The following is a 20,624-nucleotide window of genomic DNA, read 5'->3' on the forward strand; positions in this document are numbered from 1 at the left end:
AAGTTACTACAATATATATAATAATAGGGAGGGAAGCCTAGACGGCACAACTGTTTTCTAGTAGTAATGCTGATGTTTTGTGCCCCAGTCCTCATGTTGTAGGACTGTTTGTTCTTGAAGGTAAATATGTGCATAAATATTTGAAAATTTGAACTTCTGTATTGTTTCTGTTTGCACACACTTCCAGTAACTCTTTGGTACCTGTTTGAGTGTAAAAATGTCTGCTGCTGCTTTTAAACTTTATAGCAATACTATATTGGCAGAAAGAAATGCCTACAGTTTAAAATTCTAGAACGTAACTCGCATATTAATTTAAAAAATGAACAGGAACCATACTTGGCATTTTCTAACCCCTTGTGGTTTTCTCCAGAGGGCAGCTGAGACTTACAGCAATTTGTTCAATAACTGGATAGTACCTATATGTTCTAGTGTTATATTATATGGGAAATCCACCAGATTTGAGCTCAGGTTGAGTGATCCTTTTGAGCATTGTTTTATATATGCAGCATTATATTAATATTAAGCAATGGGAGATTTCTTTGTAAAAACAATAAAGAATTTATGCAAAGAAGAAAAGTATTAGCACATCAGATGCTAGCTTATATATGCATGTACATACGTAAATACGTATGAGGTGGAAACAGTCCCTGAGGTTTGGTAACATTTCATACCATCGCACATGTCAATAATACGCACAAGTAGAAATGATAGGCACTGAAATCACACCAGCCTTACATATTTCCATATCCGCGAGTCTGTGTTTCACCATTGAATAAGAGTTTGTGTAATGTTAACTCTTTTTATATATAATTTACAGTTTGTGCTGCTGACACACCCGTTAATTTTCAGCATATTGGTTAATAAAGGCAGGCAAAGACAAAACTTTTAGAATCAAAGGTGATGCTGATTTCTCCCGTTGCTGAAAGTGTACATCTGTTTCAGCTCATCCTCCTACAGCAGGAGACAGTTGCCAGTACCAGGGCTGGCTACAGGCATCTGTGAAATTCAAAAAGCTGTGTCTGTGAGGAGCCCATTAAATCTAAAGAGAACCTCAGAGGAGCTGTCAGTCACTTATTTTAGCATAAATCACAACGATTTATAGAATTATACTTTCAATGAGCTTTTCCCCCTTGCACCTATGTTATTGTGCTATCAGGGAAATGATAGGTCTTGTCTCCAGGTAACAAAGACCTGTTGATGATTTGAGGAGGCTATATTCATCTCATCTGCGTCGCTTTGTCCTCTCTCTTATCAGTAGGGAACGCAGTTGGAAAACAGACGGAGCAGCCAAAAGCCTGTCATCAGCTGAGGGGGTGTCCATCCAACCAGAGCCATCTGATGGCACATAAAGCTGATGCTTTCCATTTACCAATCTACTTCCCTAATTCGGAAGGGCTGGACGTTTTCTGTTGAAAGCATGTACAGCATTTTCCACCCACTCAGCATTATGGAAGGATAAATCTGTCCTTTATCTATGCCCTTTAAAGTTGGAACTTCTGTAAGGCTTTTTTTTTTTTTTTTAAGAGGTGATTAGTGCATGTTTTTCTCCACAAATACATGAAGCTCGTTCACTGAAATTAATATTGTGTACACATTACACACATTACAGTCACAGGTTATTATTTGCTCTGTTGGTGTTTTCTAGCTGATTTCCTTGGGAATAACAGCTAAAACCAACAAGCAGCACATCTGGTAAGTGTGACTGCAGTAGAGAAGTGTGGCAGGACACCGCCTGTTAATTAACTGTGGACCCCACAGCCTTGATGAAGAGTAGATAGGAGGAACATGTTTCTGTGATACACAATATTGGATCCACGATTTCAAGTGCCCATCTCGGCAGAGTGTCAGTGGAAGCTGCATGGTGCGCTTCTGCAAGTTGCCCGTCACGCTTGCATTCACCAAATATTTCTTATTTATTGGAGTGTACAGTATTATTACAGGAATACAGCTGAAGCTTCTGCAAATGTTTCAGGGCACTGATAGAGAAGCAAAAATGGTAACTTTTCCCCACAGATTCATCTCTGCTTGCTGGAAGCCCTGTTTGCTGTGGAAGGGGATGCTGATAGCAGATAGCAAGCCTGTGGCAGAAACTGGGGATCTGAACCTTAGGATAGTTTTGCATGAGTAAGCAAATGCCCAGATGAATGTACAGGTAATGGAGAGGGTTAAGTTTGCATATCTGGAACATACTCAGTAGCAGAGATCTGGCCTTTTTTGTTTGTTTTAGGATTACTTGACAGAGCAAACCATGATTTGAAACAGAGGAACAACAAGCATGGTTAGAATAACCTACATTATTGAAAACTGTCAGGCACTGATTTTCAACTTGGAAGGATCCTAGACAGACAGAAAGGAAGTGCTGCTTTCTGTAAGGAGGCTTGTGGGCAGAACACAGACAGCTCACAAGAGGAAAGTGGTCACAACAGCGTCTGCTGCTGAGATTCCTTTGCATAGGACTGTGGCAGCATTGATTTAACTACATTAGTTTTTCTAATTTGTTGTGTTACCTTGTTTTTCCTGTTTTTTTCCATTGCATATATTTACTTTTAACTAGAGTCATCAGTGATTTTTTTTCCCTTACTTATCAAGAAATTTAGTATTTTTTTAAATTACCTTCGTAGTGGGAGGTGTGGATAATTCCTGTCTGCTACTGTAATGCAAGCCTTAGATTTGTTAACCACGCAATTTTCACTAAGTGGAAGTAGAAAAGGTGCAGAAAGCAAGTGAGGAAAAACAAGTAGCTTTAATGCTGCTGTTGGCTCTGCCAACATGTCCATGGAGCCTTTCCATGTATTTGAGCAGGTGCGTTCAGGGTCAGACTTTCGTATTATGCTGTAGTCTTTGTGTGCACCCTTGCATCTGGCTAGTGCCAGGGGGAAGAAAATGCTGTTTATTGGCTGCTTTTCTAAAGCTAGGGTCTTGCTTGTACTATTTTTTGCTTTGTTTTGATGCAAGATTTGGAGCATAGATCAATAAGGCATGCATTTTGTAGTGCCTAACTCCTGAAACAACTGTATATGGAAGGTCCATCAGCTCCTTGTCCTCTTACCTGGTTATGGATCCTCACAAACCAAAATCTAAAGGGCTGTACTTATAAGAAATACGTGTATATAGACAAGCTAGCATATACTTTACTAGGATATGTGGACCATAATGTGTGTGAAAGAAAACTTTTCTTTCCCCTCTGTTTTCCATAGCTGGAGGGAAGCACCCTGGGTCAGAGATTCAGGTGCACTACTGTTTTTTGTCAAATGGTGATCACGGTGATGTCGCAACATGGGGCTGAGATTGCACCTTCCCAGAAACAGCAGTTGACCAAGTGGGATGCACCAACCACCTCCTTGTTGTCTTGCGGTTGGTTCTTCTTGTTGGTTTAGTCCTGTGCCGGCTCATGGGAAGAGATTAATGACCATGGTAGGAAGGGAGCCCAAGTGTCTCACCCTGTGAGAAACAGTCCATTTGCTTCCCAGTGTTCCTGGAAGGAGCCAGCAGGTTTGGGCTCCTTTGCCATTTCCACTGCGGTGCCACCAGGATCGTAGCCCCATTTCCCAGGCCTCTCGCTGCATTGAAGCAGCAGGATACACAAGGGGAAGGATACAACTGGCAGAAGTTCAGCCTCCTTTCTCAGAAGATCTTCTCCCTTGGTGCACTGCCAGCTTGGCATTGACTTAAAATCTAGGATGAAAGGGCAATACACTCTTACTTAGAGTACCAAAACAAAATCTCTCGTAGCTCTGATATGAAAAACATATGCTGTTTAGCCTTTTATTCAGCATTTATATATAAATCATGTGGGTTTTTTGCACTGGTAGCCTGTGGGGAATATTGATTCATGCTGTCAATATTGAGTTATGAAAAAGCAAGAGGAACAGCTCTTTGTTTAGTTTGCTGTTTACTGAATTTTTTTGTTTTAAATAAAAAAAAAGGATTAATAGCGAAATATAATGGGGGATTTTAGATAATTAATTTTGAGCTACAGGTTTTATTTGACTTAACAGAAACTTTTATGTCCCTTTAAGCTATTTGATACACAGAAGCATTGCTGACTAGCATAACGAGAAGATAAAAAACAATTGGAGTAGTTAGCAAACAGCAAAGTGCTTTGGAAGGGCAAATGAGAAGCAACAGAAGAACACTGCAGGAGCAGCCAGAAGCTAACCTCTGAAAGAGTGAGAAGTTTCACCAGGCTACAAAGGCTTTGTTGATCCCATTTTGCCTAATTCGGTATACCCTTTAAAGTTGAAACTCGTTGCAGTATTGACTCAAAAACTGTTTTCCCACATTTGCTGCTCATCTCTTGGCAGATAGCTTGTATCATCAGACTTTAGTAAGCTACAACTCATTTCCCTGGCAGATGTGCTGGACCATTTGTAAAAAATTGCACCATATGTTGGTAACTATTTTAATAAATTATTTTCAGTTTTCCAGTATGTTTAAAAAAATTAATTATACTTGCTTTAGTCATGGCTACATCTTGAATAGAAGTATTTATAAGAAGATATATTGGCCATCTTAACTCTTCCTCTGAATTATGAGAACTATTCTAAGCAATGTTTTGTAAAAAATTGCATCAAAGTAAATCAACAATGGCCTTTCAGCTGCAGCATCAACTGTGGGAAAGAGCTTTTTTTCCCACCTTATGATGCTTATAAAAAACACAACTAGGTTTTCTGATGCTGAACACAGTGTCTTTTAATGTAGTTCCACCCAGATCTCATGGAAATATTCTCTTTGCTAGCCTTACACTAGTTCAAGCATTTTTTAAGTAGGTAGATTTTTTTTTTTTCTCTAAGTCCTATTTATAAATATTTGCTTGGAAATGCACTACATTTTTTCCTACTTACAGCAACACTGTTATATATGTAACTTTTTAAAACCTGTAAGATTTACTGAAAGGACCTGAAAATTTAAACCTGTGAATCAGCCTGGTTTTGGATTAGCACCAAATGCAGGAACGGAGTTACATAATTCTGAGGCAAAAGCTAGGATTTCCATTAAATAGTGCGACTGGAAGGCCGTTGAAATCACAAGTGATGTTTTGGGATGGTGATTTGTGGAAAGAAGCTTAGGACTTTCCCTTTGAAAGGAAAATTTTTCTATAACGAAGTCCACGCAGTACAAAGGCACTGGTGGCTTTCATGAGTTTTCCCTCCAGTTCTTTAGTAGATTTTGGAGCCTTCCTGATTTAAAAGAGACCGGATTAAAAAGCAGAGATGCGCTTCCTGCTGCCAAACAAACCAGAGCTTTGCTGGTCCCATTTCAGGGTATTGGTCTTAGCAGTTTCCTTTGTCTTTTTGGAGCTGGACATTGGAACAGAGGCTGAGGTAGGAAGGTAGGAAAGCTGATGTGCTGACGCAAGTAATTCATTTTGTGGTAGCGTTTTGCAGCAGTTACTGAGCTTTGAACTGATCATTTGGTCTCAAGCTTTGCAGAAGCTGATGCTAGGAACAGCTTTTTTATGTAGTTTGAAAGCTTTGCTGACTTGGAAAGGAGCATCTCTTTTACTTTAAATGACAACGATAATGCATTTAATGATGGGCATTTGAATTTTAAAAGAGTATGACTATGTACAAATTTCTTTTGCATACCTATCAAAAATTCTAGAAACTTTTTATGATTATGATTACTGCTGTGATTATTGCTTTACATATAATATTTAGAGTTCCTCAGCTGATAAAAGGTTATTACTCATCATTATTTAGATGCAATCTAGGTGTTTTGGTACATTAAAACTGAAGCAACTTTTTTTTCTGTATGTTCTCCAGTGTGTTCCTTTAGCAGCCAGGATGATGTATAGTATTCAAATAAATGCTCAGTGTGAACCTCCCTAGGGTAAAGCTTACAGTAATGATTCCCCCCTGTAAACCATGCACTGTAGCATCAACCACAAGCCCATCTGCTCTTGCAAGGACATAATTTTCTGAGACCTCTGCCTTACAGATTGAAATTTCTCTGTGTCTTTTCAAAAGCTTGTGCTAAAATCATTCCAAATCAAGCTAGAAGCAAAGCTTACAGGAAGGGAGCGTACAGATGTGAAAGCTGTATTCTGGTGTGAGAAACAGCCCCTGAAATACTGAAACAGCCGGATATTTTGAAATCTTAGAGCAGAAATAGCCCTCAGTGAAATAAACAGAATTTGCGTAGTCTGGTTTGTGAACAGGCACACAGCACCCAATGTTTTAATTTGGTCATGTTGTAGGACCTTGAAAACTGTGGTTGAGGTTCTCTCTAGGATTTTGGACCTGAACTCATGGAGGCCCCAGCTTTAGGGTCACACTTGGGTCATGCAGAAAGCCACGCTATGTGCTTCTGTGGGAAAACTGCATGACTGGTTGAAATATAGAGCAAAATTCCAGTGAGAAACATGCATTGTCCTCTGTCTTCTTGACCAGAGATGGAGGAGGTGGCTGAGGATTTCTTTATTGATAAGGCGACAGTGCCTATGCAGCCTTGGTCAGATGGGACAAGTTATCTCAGCAAGTTTCTAATTATAGCCCGTTTCTTTGTACTGATAAGGAAAACATTAGATTTGTGTGGAATTTAAAAGGAGTAGAAGCATATTAGTTGTTCAAGTTCATAGGAGAGAGGATTTCCAAAATGTTGATGTATTTTCTTCATTATTTTTTTTTTCTCACTTACAAAGAGATACTCTGGGTGTTTTAAACAAGCATAATGCTTTGCGTAGAGTAACAATAGCTGAATTCTGCTGGTGTTTAATGCCTGCTCTCCGGCTCTGGTGCTTTCAGTATCTCTTTAGCTTTAAATACCCTTCCTGTTTCCTGATTTGTACTGTCTCATGCCTTGATGTTGCTGAGTGCCAAGCCCCATCTCCCTAATCTGCCCAGTACTTGCCAAAATCTGTGTTAAGCACATGAGTGCTCCTGTTTGTGTGGATTTGGCCACTTGCGTCTTTGAACTTAAGTAGGTGTTTCTTTGGCTGGATCATCAAAAAAGAACTCAACATCTTCAAGAGTCACAACCATGCTTTGAGTTGGATCTTAAAAAACAAACAAACAAACAAACAAACCCTAATTGTGCATTCTCATTCAGTTGTTTCACATCTCCAAAGAGCTCAAGTTAGCAGTGATGATTTGAAAGGGTAATTGCTGTCCATTGCATCAGTACTTATAAAATGATAAAAGGTTGTGGGTTTTTTTTTCCTTTAGTATTAAAATTGCCTGCACTCTAATATTATTCAGGGTTTAAAGCTTATTGAAGGAATGCTGAGATAAAGTGTAAGAAAAAACCCTCAGCAAGTTCTGTTATGTGTTATGTTGTTTTACAAGTGTATGTTGCATTAAATACTGTTGAATATGTTTGTCTGCAGTTAGTTTCTCTCTTGGATACTGTTGGCGATTCTCTTCTAACTAATAGTCCTTTGGAAGTCCCAGTCAGCCATGTGTGGATTTGTTTCACTATTTAAACAAGTAGAGATAAGAAACAATACACTATTTATATAACCTGTATCAGATAACATATCCATAAACACACACTCTTTTGTCTTTAATCATATCTGTTTGATGAAGATAATCAATGTTTGAATTTTCTTGGAAGTGTTTGCCCTGCTTCCCAATTTTGATACCCAGCATATGAAGCAAGGAATGATTGTAACCACCAAACTGAGATGGGGTCTGTCATATGCATGAATTCTGGTGACACAAGCATTAGCATTTTTTTGCTTGCTTTAACCAGTCTTTTAACGTCCTGAAGTGTATCCTGTGTTTTCTGGGCTATGTCAGAAGATTAATGACCCAGAACACATCTGTGTGAGCTGTGTGTAAGAGTACCTGTTGTAGCTTTTGCAAAGAGGCTTGTTTTCAGGAAAGTGAGCTGGATCACAAGGCTTACTCAAAACTGAGCAGTGTTTGGCTCCCAGGCTGCTGTGGCTTAACAGAAAGGATTATTAAAGTCCCATTACATCCACACAGGACTTGCTGTTTTTTCAGCTGACTTTGTCAGGCTCAGGTAGGGAAACATGAGATCCATTACGTTTGCTGTATTTTCTCTTCTCTACTCTCATGACCAGTGTTGTGAATGTCTTGAAAGTTTACCAGATTTCTTACCAAAAAAGCCATTTTTGCCAGGCAAGGAAAAGAGAAGGAGAGAAAGTAGCTAAAAGCCGAGTCCTGTCTGAAAAGTCCCATTTCCATGAAGCATGGAAGGTAGCCAACTAGCTGGAAAGCAGCTTTGCAAAAAAGGTGTGTTGATGGACACCAAGTTGAACATGAGCTGGCGATGTGGCCTTGCAGCAAAGAAGGCCAATGATAACCTCAGCTGTATGAGTGAAAGTATTGCCAGCAGGTTGAGGGAGATGATCCTTCCTCTCTGCCCAGCGCTGGTGGGGGCATATCTGGAGCAGTGTGTCCATTTCTGGGCTCCTGAGTACAAGAGAGAGGTGGACATACTGAAAAAAAGTCCAGTGAAGGGCCATGAAGATATTGAAGGGCCTGGAGCATCTCTCACGTAAGGAAAGAATGAGAAAGGTGGGAGAATGCAAAGACAGATCCAGTCTCTTTTCAGTGTTGCCCGGTGGCAGGACAAGATGCGATGGGCACGAACTGAAACATAGGACATGACTCTGAACATCAGGAAACACTTTTTTTCTGTGAGGGTGACTGAGCACTGGCACAGATGGCCCAGAGAGCTTGTGGAGTCACCATCCTTGGGGATATTCAAAAGCTGTTTGGTCATGGACCTGGGCAACTGGCTGTAGGTGGCCCTGCTTAAGCAGTGATGTTAGACTAGATGACCTCTAGAGGTCCTTTCCAATCTTAACTACTCTGTGATTCTGTGAAGTCTCCTATTTTTTTCTCTAAATAGGTCTTTTAATCAAATGGAAAATTTTTCAGTGTTAAAATCCACCTTAAGGCATTATCAGAATCAACAGCTGCAACAGTATATACCTACTGTCGGGTGTTGTCTCATTTATTCAAAGCTGGATAGTTTTTTCTAATATGTTTTGCATTGCACCAGCAACCAGCTGTCATTCATATACCGCTTTGTCCTTAAAAAAAATAATAATTAAAAAAAAAAAAGAAAAAGAAAAAAAAAGCTACAGAAAAATTACTGTTAGTAAAAGGTGACTTCCTGATGTAACACAGTTATTGTTTTTGTGAAATGCTGATGTTTCCTGGCTGATACCTAAATGGATGCTCAAGAGGACCTGCATATAAGTTGTATACCTGAAATCCTTTTAGGAAGTTGTAGGGAGGACAGAAAGAAAAATCCACCTGTTGCTACTTCAGAGCTCGTAGTTTCCAAAGTAGGTGCTAAATAGACATAATAGCTTTTGGGTTTGGACACTTCAATTTCAGAAGCTGCTAATTGACCTCCTTGGTTTTCTGCTGATGATTGCTGTAAAGAACAGTAGTGGCCAACACGTTCTGCTGTGCTCTGGTCATGAGACCTTGCTCCTTGGGTCCAGAAAATGTAATGGAAAGCACCATTGCTGAACCCGCTGGGGCAGAAGCATCAGCAGTAAAAAATTAGGTGCAGAAGGAAAATACAGGACTTCTTTGTACGTGTAAAACACCATTTAAATCGTTGGACTCCAGGGTACGGAGGGAAGCTCAGCTGCCCAGTATTCCAGTGCTTTAGTAAGTGAAGTAAGCTGTGCTGTGAGGCACACAAGCTGGGGAAGACGAATTTCAAGCAGTTACCTCGGGTGGTAGTCATAGTTTTCAGATACAGGTTTATAGTCTCCATTGGATCTTCCATCTAAAAGATGTTTGTCCTGTTTTACATTTGTTACAAAAATTTTACTCCTAAGCACTTAAAAAAGGTGTTTCCAGCAAGAAAAATATTCAGTATTTCAAATGGCAGGCAGAGGAGAAAAACATGGCTACTCTCCACACACTTGCTACAGCTTTTGTTATTTCCTTGGAGAAAGAAAGAAAGATCAATATCCTGATTTTTAGATATTCACCTTCTATCCATTACTGTTATATGACCCTGTTGACTTAAAAGTAATAGTCTAAATTATGACCTGCAATCATATACTCTTGGCAAGGATCTAAAATAACAACAGCCCCTCGTCTTTCTTTACACCTCTGATCAAGTAGTCAGATCTTTTTGTCACACAAGACAAAGAAGGATGCCAGTTAGCACTGCCACGAGGACATGAAAAGTAGTGTAATTAACAGCATTAACACTGAATGCTGTCTCAATTTGTCAGTGTCCTATGAGGATTTTTCTCTGAGTCATAAGACCCCTAGTGCTACTGCTTTCTTCCTGTGTCTGAACCTATGTGGAAAGGTTTAATCTGATTTAAAACAGAGTTTCTTCAGCTCTGGATCAAGGAGGAGGAAATTAGTTAAGTCACCTCAGACTGCTTGAACGTGTATGTAAAGACAGAGAATCATATAATGTCCTATGTTGGAAGGCACCCTCGAGGATCATCAAGTCCAACTCATGTCCCTGCATAGGGACATGTTTACAAATATGTAAAGGGTGAGTGTCACGAGGATGGAGCCAGGCACTTCTTGGTGACAGCCAACAGTAGGACAAGGGGTAATGGGTTCAAACTGGAACACAAGAGGTTCCACTTAAATTTGAGAAGAAACTTCTTCTCAGTAAGGGTAACAGAACACTGGAATAGGCTGCCCAGGGGAGTTGTGGAGCCTCCTACTCTGGAGACATTCAAAACCTGCCTGGATACCTTCCTGTGTAACCTCATCTGGGTGTTTCTGCTCCGGCAGGGGGATTGGACTAGATGAACTTTTGAGGTCCCTTCCAATCCTTAACATTCTGTGATTCTGCGTGATTCTGCGACAGCCCCAGTAAGCTGGATTAACCTGATAAGTATCTGTAAGTCATAGAATCATTTTGGTTGGAAAAGATCTTTAAGATCACCGAGTCCAACCACTATCTAACTGCCAAGAGCACCTCTAAACACTTCCAGGGATGGTGACTCCACCAGTTTCCTGGGCAGCCTGTTCCAATGCCTGACAACCCTTTCCATGAAGAATTTTTTCCTAATCTAAATCCAGCCTAAACCTTCCCTGGCACAGCCTGAGGCCATTTCTTCTTGTCCTATCACTTGCTACTTGGGAGAGGAGACCAACATCCTCCATGCTTTCAGGCAGTTGCAGAGAGCGATAAGATCTCCCCTCAGCCTCCTTTTCTCCAGGCTGAACAGCCCTAGTTCCCTCAGCTGCTCCTCATAAGACCTAGTTCAAGTGGAGCTTCTTCCAGTGTATGTGGCATGAGATCCTGCCTCGGAATTAGTGTCGTTATTAACAGCACTGGCTCAATTTTAGAAGACAACATCTGAAAATCATGCAGGAGAGCTGGCTGAGCTCTTAATTAGCTACAGAAAGGTACATCAGAAATACAGCAAGGCAGGGCATGATGTCTAGAGATGACTTGCAGTCATCTACAGAGGCCTTTGCACCCTCCTGCAGTTAATGAGATACAGTGGCCTTTGCATTGACCCTGTGTTGTGTTAGGGCGTGGAGCAATTTGTTACGTATTTGTACATCCCGCTTTCATTTTCCTTTTCTTAGAATGAGCTGGAAACTATGTAAAGGGCTCTCAGAAAATGATGGTTGATGGTAAACACTGTCCTATAGTTAGGTGGTAATTTTCTTCCATTTTGCTCTTCATCCCACCATTTTACAGATATATCTAATAGCAACAGATAGGGTAATTTCTGAATTTTTTTAAGATATTTTTTTAGTTTTGTTTCTTAATGTATAGGTTTGCAAAGTTGTTTTGTGGAGGTTGCTGCAGTTCTTGCTGTGAAAGCCTGCAGTAATCCAACTAGTTTACACTCTCTAAATGTAGTAGATTTGTTGCTGCAGAGGTGGGAGGAGGAAGTTTTACAGTAGGGCCTCTTGTATGCTTCTAAGGACTATTTCTCTGTACTTAAAGTAAAACCTGTGCCTTTCTGGTTCTGTGTTAACAAATCCCTAGAAGACTGTATGATTTTAGTTTAGGCAGAATTTATGGCAAGACATAACTTTGAGGGAGAGTTGTCCATATCAAGGAATGCTCTTCAGATGAAAGAGTTCTAAAATCAAAGGCCTCTCTTTATCAGGCTACTCATCAGTAATATGTTCCAAATGTTAAAAATGTAAATCCTTTCCAGAAACAGTTTCATTCACTCTTGTGAGGCAGTTGTCTTTGCTAGTGTATACTTGTTAGTTTAGCAAATTGCAGGGATTAAAGGGGTGTTTAGGAGAGAACAACCTTACAGATCATACAGAGTCATTTTGTTTTCCCCTGATGACAGGGAAAATCTTCTAGCAGGAGGAGTAGTTTCTCTTTTCCATGTGGTGCAAAATACTATTACAGAATTTCAAATTACTAAATGACACTTTACTGGAATTTGAACGGGTACTAACCAGCTTTCTACTTGAATATATGTTTGCAAGTCTTTTGTAATTTTGCACCCATGGGAGAAAGGAACCAAAAGGACTGCTTTTTCTAGTTTTAGCAGAAATAAACATTTGGATTCAACTTGCAAAGCCGAAGCTTTATTGTCCCCCTCCTGGAGATCAGAATGAGGATGAGTGCAAGAGAGGGCCAAGGGAAAAATGTGCTCCAGCTTTGAATTTCACTTCCATTTATAGCTTGACTTCATGAAACATCAGCGCTATTTGCATAATATTGAAGATAGCATAGGTCTTCAAAAAAATTTTTGTTTCATTTTTAGAGATTGCACTTACTCAGCACCATCTAGTGGACCAACTGCTCTTGTCATTTAGAAAACAGCTGATCTTCGCAAACCATACAGCAAATTAGATCATGCAGTCCTTATAGTGTGAATGATCCACCTAAAATATGTTTGTGACTAATTATGTAACAGAATCAGAAGAAGATATGACTTTTTCAGTTGAAAAGGAGTGGTGTGAAGAAAAGAAACTTTAAGATATGTGTGGCTATTGCTGCCTGTTATCTCCTGCATTCCTTTAGTTCCTCAAGCTCCAGTGGCTCCCTCAAGACTTGGGAAGAAATAAGGGGTCTGTGGTTCCAGTCTTTTGGGGGTCCATGGGGACAGGTTTGCTTTTTCCAGCTCTAGCAAGAGGGCTAAATCTCTGGAAAAATTAATGTCTCTAGAGGCCGAGGTGTTTCTGCAGCCCTGGCTACATTACTAACACGCTACTGCTCTCTCTTAAATAAGGTTTATTTGGCAGTAAGCCTTTAGTTTTGTAGCTGCAGTTGCAAATGAAAGGAAAGCAAAGGGGGAGATCCAGTGTCTCCGGCCAGAAGACCCTGACAAAAGCTGCAGATGAGTGGGTGAGAGCAGGCAGCCACTTGCTCAGTGACACCAGGCAAGCACCAGAGGCAAAACATCCCTCTGGTGTAAGGAGCAGCGAGCATCACCAAGAGCAGGGGGAACTACAGAAAACAGGAGCTAAGCAAAGTTGCATTATAGAAAATGCATAGAGTTGTAACATCTTCTTTAAACTTCCTTGCATTTTAATGTTCATCACGTTAGGGCCTGTTGTTTTCATTCAATTCACATGTTTTGGACAATGAATATAAAGTGGGTCAATTTTATTCTGTAAATTTTTATGTATTAGCACAATAACATTGTGCTGAGTTTTCAAAAAAAAGCTGTTCTTAAATAATTCGTAGAAGTATTTTACTTTATTTTTCCAAAATCTAAATGTGCGGACTACTTTGTTTCTGAGGTTTAAGGGAACCCAGCACTTAAATAAGTCTCTCTTTTCTATGAAGTGCAGCAGTCAGAACATTGCTTGTCTGCTGGCCTCCTCACAATGCTGTGCTGCAACATAACCTGTCCAGGCAGAAGCGGCTGTTATTTTCAGATGAAGAAAATAAAGGTTTAGGGATTTTCCTTTTCAAGTTTTAAGTTTGGGATAATAGCTGTGGATATCGATTGTAGCGTACATGTTCGTCCAGTTGTGCAGATGCAGTCCTGGTTGAAAATCTATTTGGTTCCCACTGACTGCAGCAGAAAACATGGATTCAAAAAGATCATAATGTTTAGGTAAACAAATCCTGTTTTGTCAGAGGTTTGGGGATAAATTCTACATGCAGGAAAATACCCATTTACAAATGAGGTGGCTTTGCTTTTGTAATAGCTGTGAACCAAACATTAGCTAGTATATAGGAATTCAAGAAAATGCTTCATTTTTTTTTCCTCTCTGTTTTTCCTCTAGCTCTGGGATTGTACACAGTAAATGCAGTATATGGAGATACTATCACTATGCCTTGTCGTCTAGAAGTACCAGATGGTCTTCTGTTCGGAAAATGGAAATATGTAAGTATAGCTTACCTTTACATACACTAGAGCTGGTATAAGGAGACGTGTATTTATTCTTAGTGTGTGAGATTACAAGACTCTAATCAATAGGATTTCTGACTCAGATACAAAGACATTCATTCCTGTGTTTTACATAAGACTGCAAGACTCCAATCTGCACAATTTCTGCCAAGCATAGATTAGAGGTTTGAGGAATTAATCTCATTGTTCAAGAGAAATAATTATTTGGGAGTTCTCTGCCAACCTGTATTACAGATCTGGCATGTTACCCAGTGGTGTCTTACTTGCTTGACAGAGTCGTCATTGTACATTTGAATACTTTTGAAGCAGGCTGTGCTACGTCCCTGGCAAAGTGCTGTCCCTGGGTCTGGTTGATCTGAGAGTCACAGAATCACAGAATGTTAATGATTGGAAGGAACCTCAAAAGATCATCCAGTCCAATCCCCAATACTGCTTCATGCTTCAGTGTGTTTAATGCACGATGAAGAAGAAAGCAGAGCTGACCTTAGTAGAGTTGCTGGTGGTTTCACTTTGCCTTTTCTAGCACATGGAGAACAGAGGCAAAACTGGCAATGCTCTCCTGGTTGTCTTGGTCAGCCTGCAGTGGAACACCGCAGGATGCACTTCTCTGATATGCCATCAGTATCCAGGGCCAAAAGGAGAAAAAGTGAATCAAGGTCAAATGAAACCTGGAAGCATATGTGGAAGAAAACATCAGGATACCAAAACCTTTTTGCTTCTCAGACTGATTTCAGGACAACTGGTTTTCCTGCTACTGTAAAGTTCATCTAAATCTCGTGCTCAAACCCAGCTGTTACCAGCAAGAACAGATGATGTTTACTCTGACAGTGGATCTAAAATTACATAGTTCTCTCTTTTTAAATGGCATCCTCCAGCCTGTTTTACAGCAGGCTGATCTGTCACTAGGGATGTTTCATAATCCCACTGGCTCCTTCCCTGGGACCTGGAAGTTTGCAACTTCTACAACCCTCATCCATTCAAGAGTTCCTGCTCCACAAACGTGTTTTGGGAAACAAAATCAGAAGTCTGTGGAGGATGTTTCCTTAAAAGAGACAGTGGAACTATTTAATATAACCATTCAGAAGATGCAGTGCCTACATTTTGCAATGTGGTTTTTAGTCTGCTAACTTTTTTTTGGAAGAAGCCCATCTGTATGAAGATGCAAAGCTATTTTGAGAAAAATAAATGCATTATCTCTTTCTGGTGCATTTGGATTGCTCATCTCGGACAAGTACCAAGCAGCAAATGGAGACATTATAGCCTCTCCTAAATAGAAAGGGACATGAAACGTGCAGAAAAATGTCTCCAACTGGCATTGTATGAAATTTTTGACACAGCCCATACAACCAAGTGAAAGTGATACCCATTCTCCCAGGGCAGCTCCCAACATAACAACATTTTTTTTTAGCAGCTGTAAGGTTTGGTTGTGGTTTTTTTTGTTCAGGTGATTATTGCATTGGAAGAAGGAGGAACTCCCATTTTCTGCTCTGCTGCCTTGGGAGTAGGAACTCGGGTTGCTGGTGGGAGCCCAGGAGTGTTGGGAGACTTGCACCATGCCAGGAGCCGGTGTTGCTCCCTTCAGCATCTACCTGTGTGTGCTCGTGCACTGGAAAGGCTTGTGGAGTTAAGAGCTCACTTGCGCTTGAAAGCCAACTTTGCATGTATTGAGTCAAGGCAAAGCTTGCTTTCTGTGTGCTAGACATCTAGAGTAGTCTGAGAGTGAAAAGTGAGAGAGGGTGAAAGCCTCCTGCTCCCTTCCTGGCTCTGACATCACTAGTCTCTTGTCACAGCATCGTCATGCTTTTGTGGGCTCTGCGGTCAAGCTGAGGTATTGTACTGGGAACACTACTCACATCAGTGCTGCAAGGTGCAAAGGATAAAAGGGAATGAAAACCCCTTCCAGCCCCCAGCACAATACTGTACGTGAAGATGGAGTCAACCTTTCACCTCAGTTTGTTTAAAGGCAGACAATGTCTGTCCCTGCTCTGGTGGTGGCAGGGCAGGGGAGGATGAAATCCTGCAGAACTCAGCCTGTAACTTTGCCTCGCATGAAAAAAAAGTATTTTATATGGTAGGTTTGTGCAAGGCTGTCAACTTCATATTCCTTCTTAGGATGGCAGCTGCATACTTATTAATATAAGGATGATGTCTAGAAAATTATATTTTGCAGATTATCCTGAGACGCATAAATAACAACATTTGATTTTATGTATACTCCCATGACACAAACTCTTGGGTCCTTTAAAAAGAACGAAAAAAAAAAAAAAAGCTGAAAACTAATTTAGAATAAAATAGGCAGTTGTGCCTGATTAAATCCTGCATTTGCAGTGGAGTCTGAATATCCCAGACAAACAATATGAATATGTAAAACAATCATGAAAAAAAGGAAACTGGAGCTTTTGAGCCTAGCTCATGAATGCTTCTATTTCAAATACTTTTTCATACACAGAGTGGCAGGTGGTGCCAGAACCACTAGCTTTCATCAGAGAAAGCCCTATGCTTTGCTGAGATTGAGTCAAAGGATCGAAATTCTTTCTACTGATGATATTCTCAATGTGTAGCACAGCAGTCCTAAACTAGCTCTTGTATTACACTGAATTCCTTGTTTATACAGCAGAAGGTAATCGGGAAAAAAGCCATCTGATGTAGTTTTCACATTTTTAAAAATTATTGATTTGTGCAAATTGCAGATCTTCAGGAATTTCTAAATGACTGTTTATGCAAAATAGAGGTGTTTGTCCTTTTATTACAGGAAATGCCAAATGGATCTCCAGTATTTATTGCCTTCAGATCATCAACAAAAAAAAATGTACAGTATGATGATGTACCAGAATACAAAGACAGATTGATTCTCTCAGAAAACTATACATTATCTATCAAGAATGCAAGAATCAGTGACGAAAAGAGATTTGTATGTATGCTAGTTACAGAAGATGATGTTTCCGAAGAGCCAACAATAGTCAAAGTCTTCAGTAAGTAAATCTAGTTGTTACTACCCTTAACAGTCATCAGCATCTGAATTGTGAATTACAGAAACTTTTGTTTAAGGGAGAGATTAAAGGCAAGAAAGTAAGTTTGACTGAGTAAATCACTAAGACTAGCAAATTTCTGCAGCTTTCAAAAATGTATTCTACTGGTGGCATTTACGTAACAGAACTGCCTGCACTTGCAGTTTATTCATGATAAGTGCTGGCTCAAAGAGAATTTTAGGCTTTGATAATGATTCACTTATGTGATGTCATTTGGCCTTGGAAATGAAAAATGTAAAATTAGTACTGATTATTTTCCATTTGTTCTCTGAGCGAGTTTCTTCTGCAGGAGGGAAGTATTTAACTGTGTGCAGTCTGCAGGGGTAGATCAGTGGAGAGGTTTAAACCAGCTCCGAGCAGCTGGGATGCAACCATATGAGCTGTGAGTGAACGAGTGAGAAGCTGGAAAAGAGGTTGCTAGCCGCAAATGCTTATTTTGTCCCCTGCTGAATTATCAGGAGGAAGACCAGTCTGCAGTTCTGTTTTAGAGCACAGAGAAGTTGATTAGCATTTGATATCACTACAGACCGATCGCAAGGCTGATCCGCGGTGCAAACCCAGGTGCTCAGAGGCGCAGCCTTGCTCTGAGCTTGCACAAGAGTATGGACAAACCTGGCTCTTCCTAGTGCTGATGCAGAGCAGACATGTAATACCTTGAGCCCTGGCTCAGCTTCTGGAGGTGTCTCTTCCTCCATTTTAGGGGCACAGGTCTGCTGAGGTTAGTGTTTGTAACCTCAAGTTTGTATCCCCGTGACTGCAGTGGATTTCTTCCTCAGCTTCATGGGTTTATATGGCTTTTTTTTTGGGTTTTGTTGCTCTTCAGAGGTGTATTTACACAGTCAAAATAAGCCTCTGTTGTGGGAACGCGTTCCTTGCAAGAATGGGCAGTTTCAAACAGATCACACTTCTGCTTGGAAAACATTAATTCATATTTTTGAAGGGCACCCTTACTCTTCTCTCAGGGAGAAGGTGTCAAGGAGTTAGTTGGTGGTGTCTAGGCAGAAGTTTGTCCATGGCATAAATGAGCTTGAAGCTGGATTAGGAGTTCCTTTCCCTCATTTTGCTTTCGGTTTGGCTGCAGGAACAATGGGATTAATGACAACAGGGAGGAGTGTGCTCAGAACACGCAGTAAACACAGTGCTTCAGAGGAAATGACAAAGAATTATCTTGTTTACTCACTGCATAGCAGTAACTATGTAGATGAGACAGTGGTATATGGTGAAACAAAATGCTAAGTGCTTGAATTACTGCGTACTGTACTAAATATTAACACAATGCTAACTCAGCCATGGAGCACAGCTTGTATGTTTTATTGTATGCATTAATACTAATAGAGAAAGCTTCTGTTTACTAAGGAAGACAAGAATAGAGGATGCCACACATGCAATATGGCCAACTTAGGACTGCAAGAAAAAATTACCTTTGCAGTTTTTCATTTTGAGTTCAGAACTTTATTTAAGGTTCTCTTAACATTTCCTTATGTTTAACTTCCTTGAGTCTGTTTTTTGAGGTTTCATTTTTTGTTATTGCTTGCTTGCTTGGTTCTAATCAGGAAAGAGTTAAGAGTAGCCTGCTTCATGTATTTAACCAGTGGAGTTTCTAACTCCTTGAATCACAGATACGGAGCTAGGCTGCAGCAGTGCAAACCCTCATAAACCAAGAGTCTTGTGTACCTGACACTCATCTGTGCCCCAGAAGTTGTGACTGAAGATGAGTTTCACTGGAGCTTGTCATGTCCTCAGCAGTGCTACCTGATTAACTCAGAACTAATGAGCTGAAATGGCTCATTGCACAGGTACAGCCTGCTAGTCCCACTCGCTGGACTACTTAAACAAGCTCTACCAGCTTTCCAGATGGATCCTGTCAGTTATTTTTGTTTCTGGAGTTAAATGGCCGGTTTCCAAAGTGGAGCAGCCCAGCAGACATGGCTGCTGTCCTGCTACACTAATGCTTGACTTTTGCAGGCAGTGAGCTCTTTTCCCCCCTATTATAGGGCCTATAGAGAATTGCAGAGCACTCTGGCAAGCTCTTAAGCCAAGAGATAAGCAGTGTGCTGAAGTTGCAAACCCACCAAAGTGGGCTCTGCTGCTGCCAAGTTTAAATTTTCTTCTCGCTTCAGATGCTGAGCTAGTAAATGCTAAATAAGTCTTTTATAGTGAATTACCTTGGTGCATATGCTGCGGCTGTGGAAAACTGGCGGCACGCATCTGCTTTGGGAGGCTGCTCCGAGGGAAGAGGTGGTGGCCTCTCAGCGGGAGCACAGGTTCCATCACCAGAGCGCTCATGCAAAGAGGTTCCTCCCCTTCCCTCGGCAGCAGTGTTGCAAGGGGTGTCCAAAGCAGAGAGCAGGTCTTCTCAAAGCAGTCCTGGGGGAGATGAGAGATGAAAGGAAGCAATGCCAAGGTGGGGAAAGGTGTTCTGGTTTCATCAGGTGGTGACTGTGACAGGCAGCCTGTTCATGGGACTTGAAAATCTGAACCAGAAGGCCTGTTAATGGTCTTGCAGAGCCTCATTCACTTGAACTGACATGAAAAAGCATTGTTCTTGGCAGATTCTTAGAGAAAATAGGTTAAGCTTTTTCCTTTAAAACTAACAAAAGAGAAATAAACATGCACTTATCTTTGAATAAAATAATCTTTATTAGCCCTTTGAAGAAATTGTGATGGGTTTTGTATATGGCTTTGACTTTGGTTTTGGTTTCTGCCACAGGCAAAGTTGTTTGAAAGTGTCAAATGAATAGCTTCTGTTATTGCCTTTTACTTTTGGGCTCTTCTTATTGCATCCTGGTGTAGTCTTCCAAGTGAAGAACAACTGTGCATTTGTGTGCACACAAGCACAGGTGCACACACGTGTGCACATGTACACAGAGCGGGATGGACTAGTCTGGAAACATGTGGGCTTGCTGTCCTGGTGACAACAGGAGCAGTACACATGCACGTTAGTAACTTCATCAGTGTGTAGAGATTTTGGCAAGATGGTGTCAAGTTCACTTTGTGCTGTAATTGCTGACACACATCCATTATTTCATAGGGAGCTTGATTTCAGAAAAAGGTTGTGTGAGCTGACATGGTTAAGGATGTTTCAGTCTGGAAAAGTATATACCGTGTATGCTTATTTAAGCAAGCAGCATAGCTAGGGTGTAGAGACTTTCTTTGACTATATAAACATTGATTTATTTTTTCCCCTCACTCTTCCCCTCTTATTTTAAAATTATGGGCAAAACTGTCTCTTTTGGAGATAAAAATTTGCATTCTGGGCTTCAGGCCAAACTATTTTAACAGACAAGTTATATGGTCTCTAGAAAGTAGTTTTTTATGATGGAAACACTGATAGATTCTCC

The 20,624-nt window shown here is 40.6% G+C and overlaps 1 protein-coding gene across 1 annotated transcript in view; it reads left to right on the forward strand.

Moving 5' to 3' along the window:
* ALCAM (activated leukocyte cell adhesion molecule) overlaps positions 1-20,624 on the forward strand; it is a gene marked incomplete at both ends in the record, with an annotated part of 119,517 nt that overhangs the window by 73,139 nt on the left and 25,754 nt on the right. Inside the window, 2 exons of the mRNA XM_080363400.1 lie at positions 14,130-14,230; positions 17,007-17,226. Coding sequence (XP_080219526.1) covers positions 14,130-14,230; positions 17,007-17,226 — 321 coding nt within the window. The remainder of the gene's footprint in view (positions 1-14,129; positions 14,231-17,006; positions 17,227-20,624) is intronic.

This window comes from Nesoenas mayeri (assembly GCF_963082525.1).
Source record: "Nesoenas mayeri genome assembly, chromosome: 1".
Classification (NCBI taxonomy): domain Eukaryota; kingdom Metazoa; phylum Chordata; class Aves; order Columbiformes; family Columbidae; genus Nesoenas; species Nesoenas mayeri.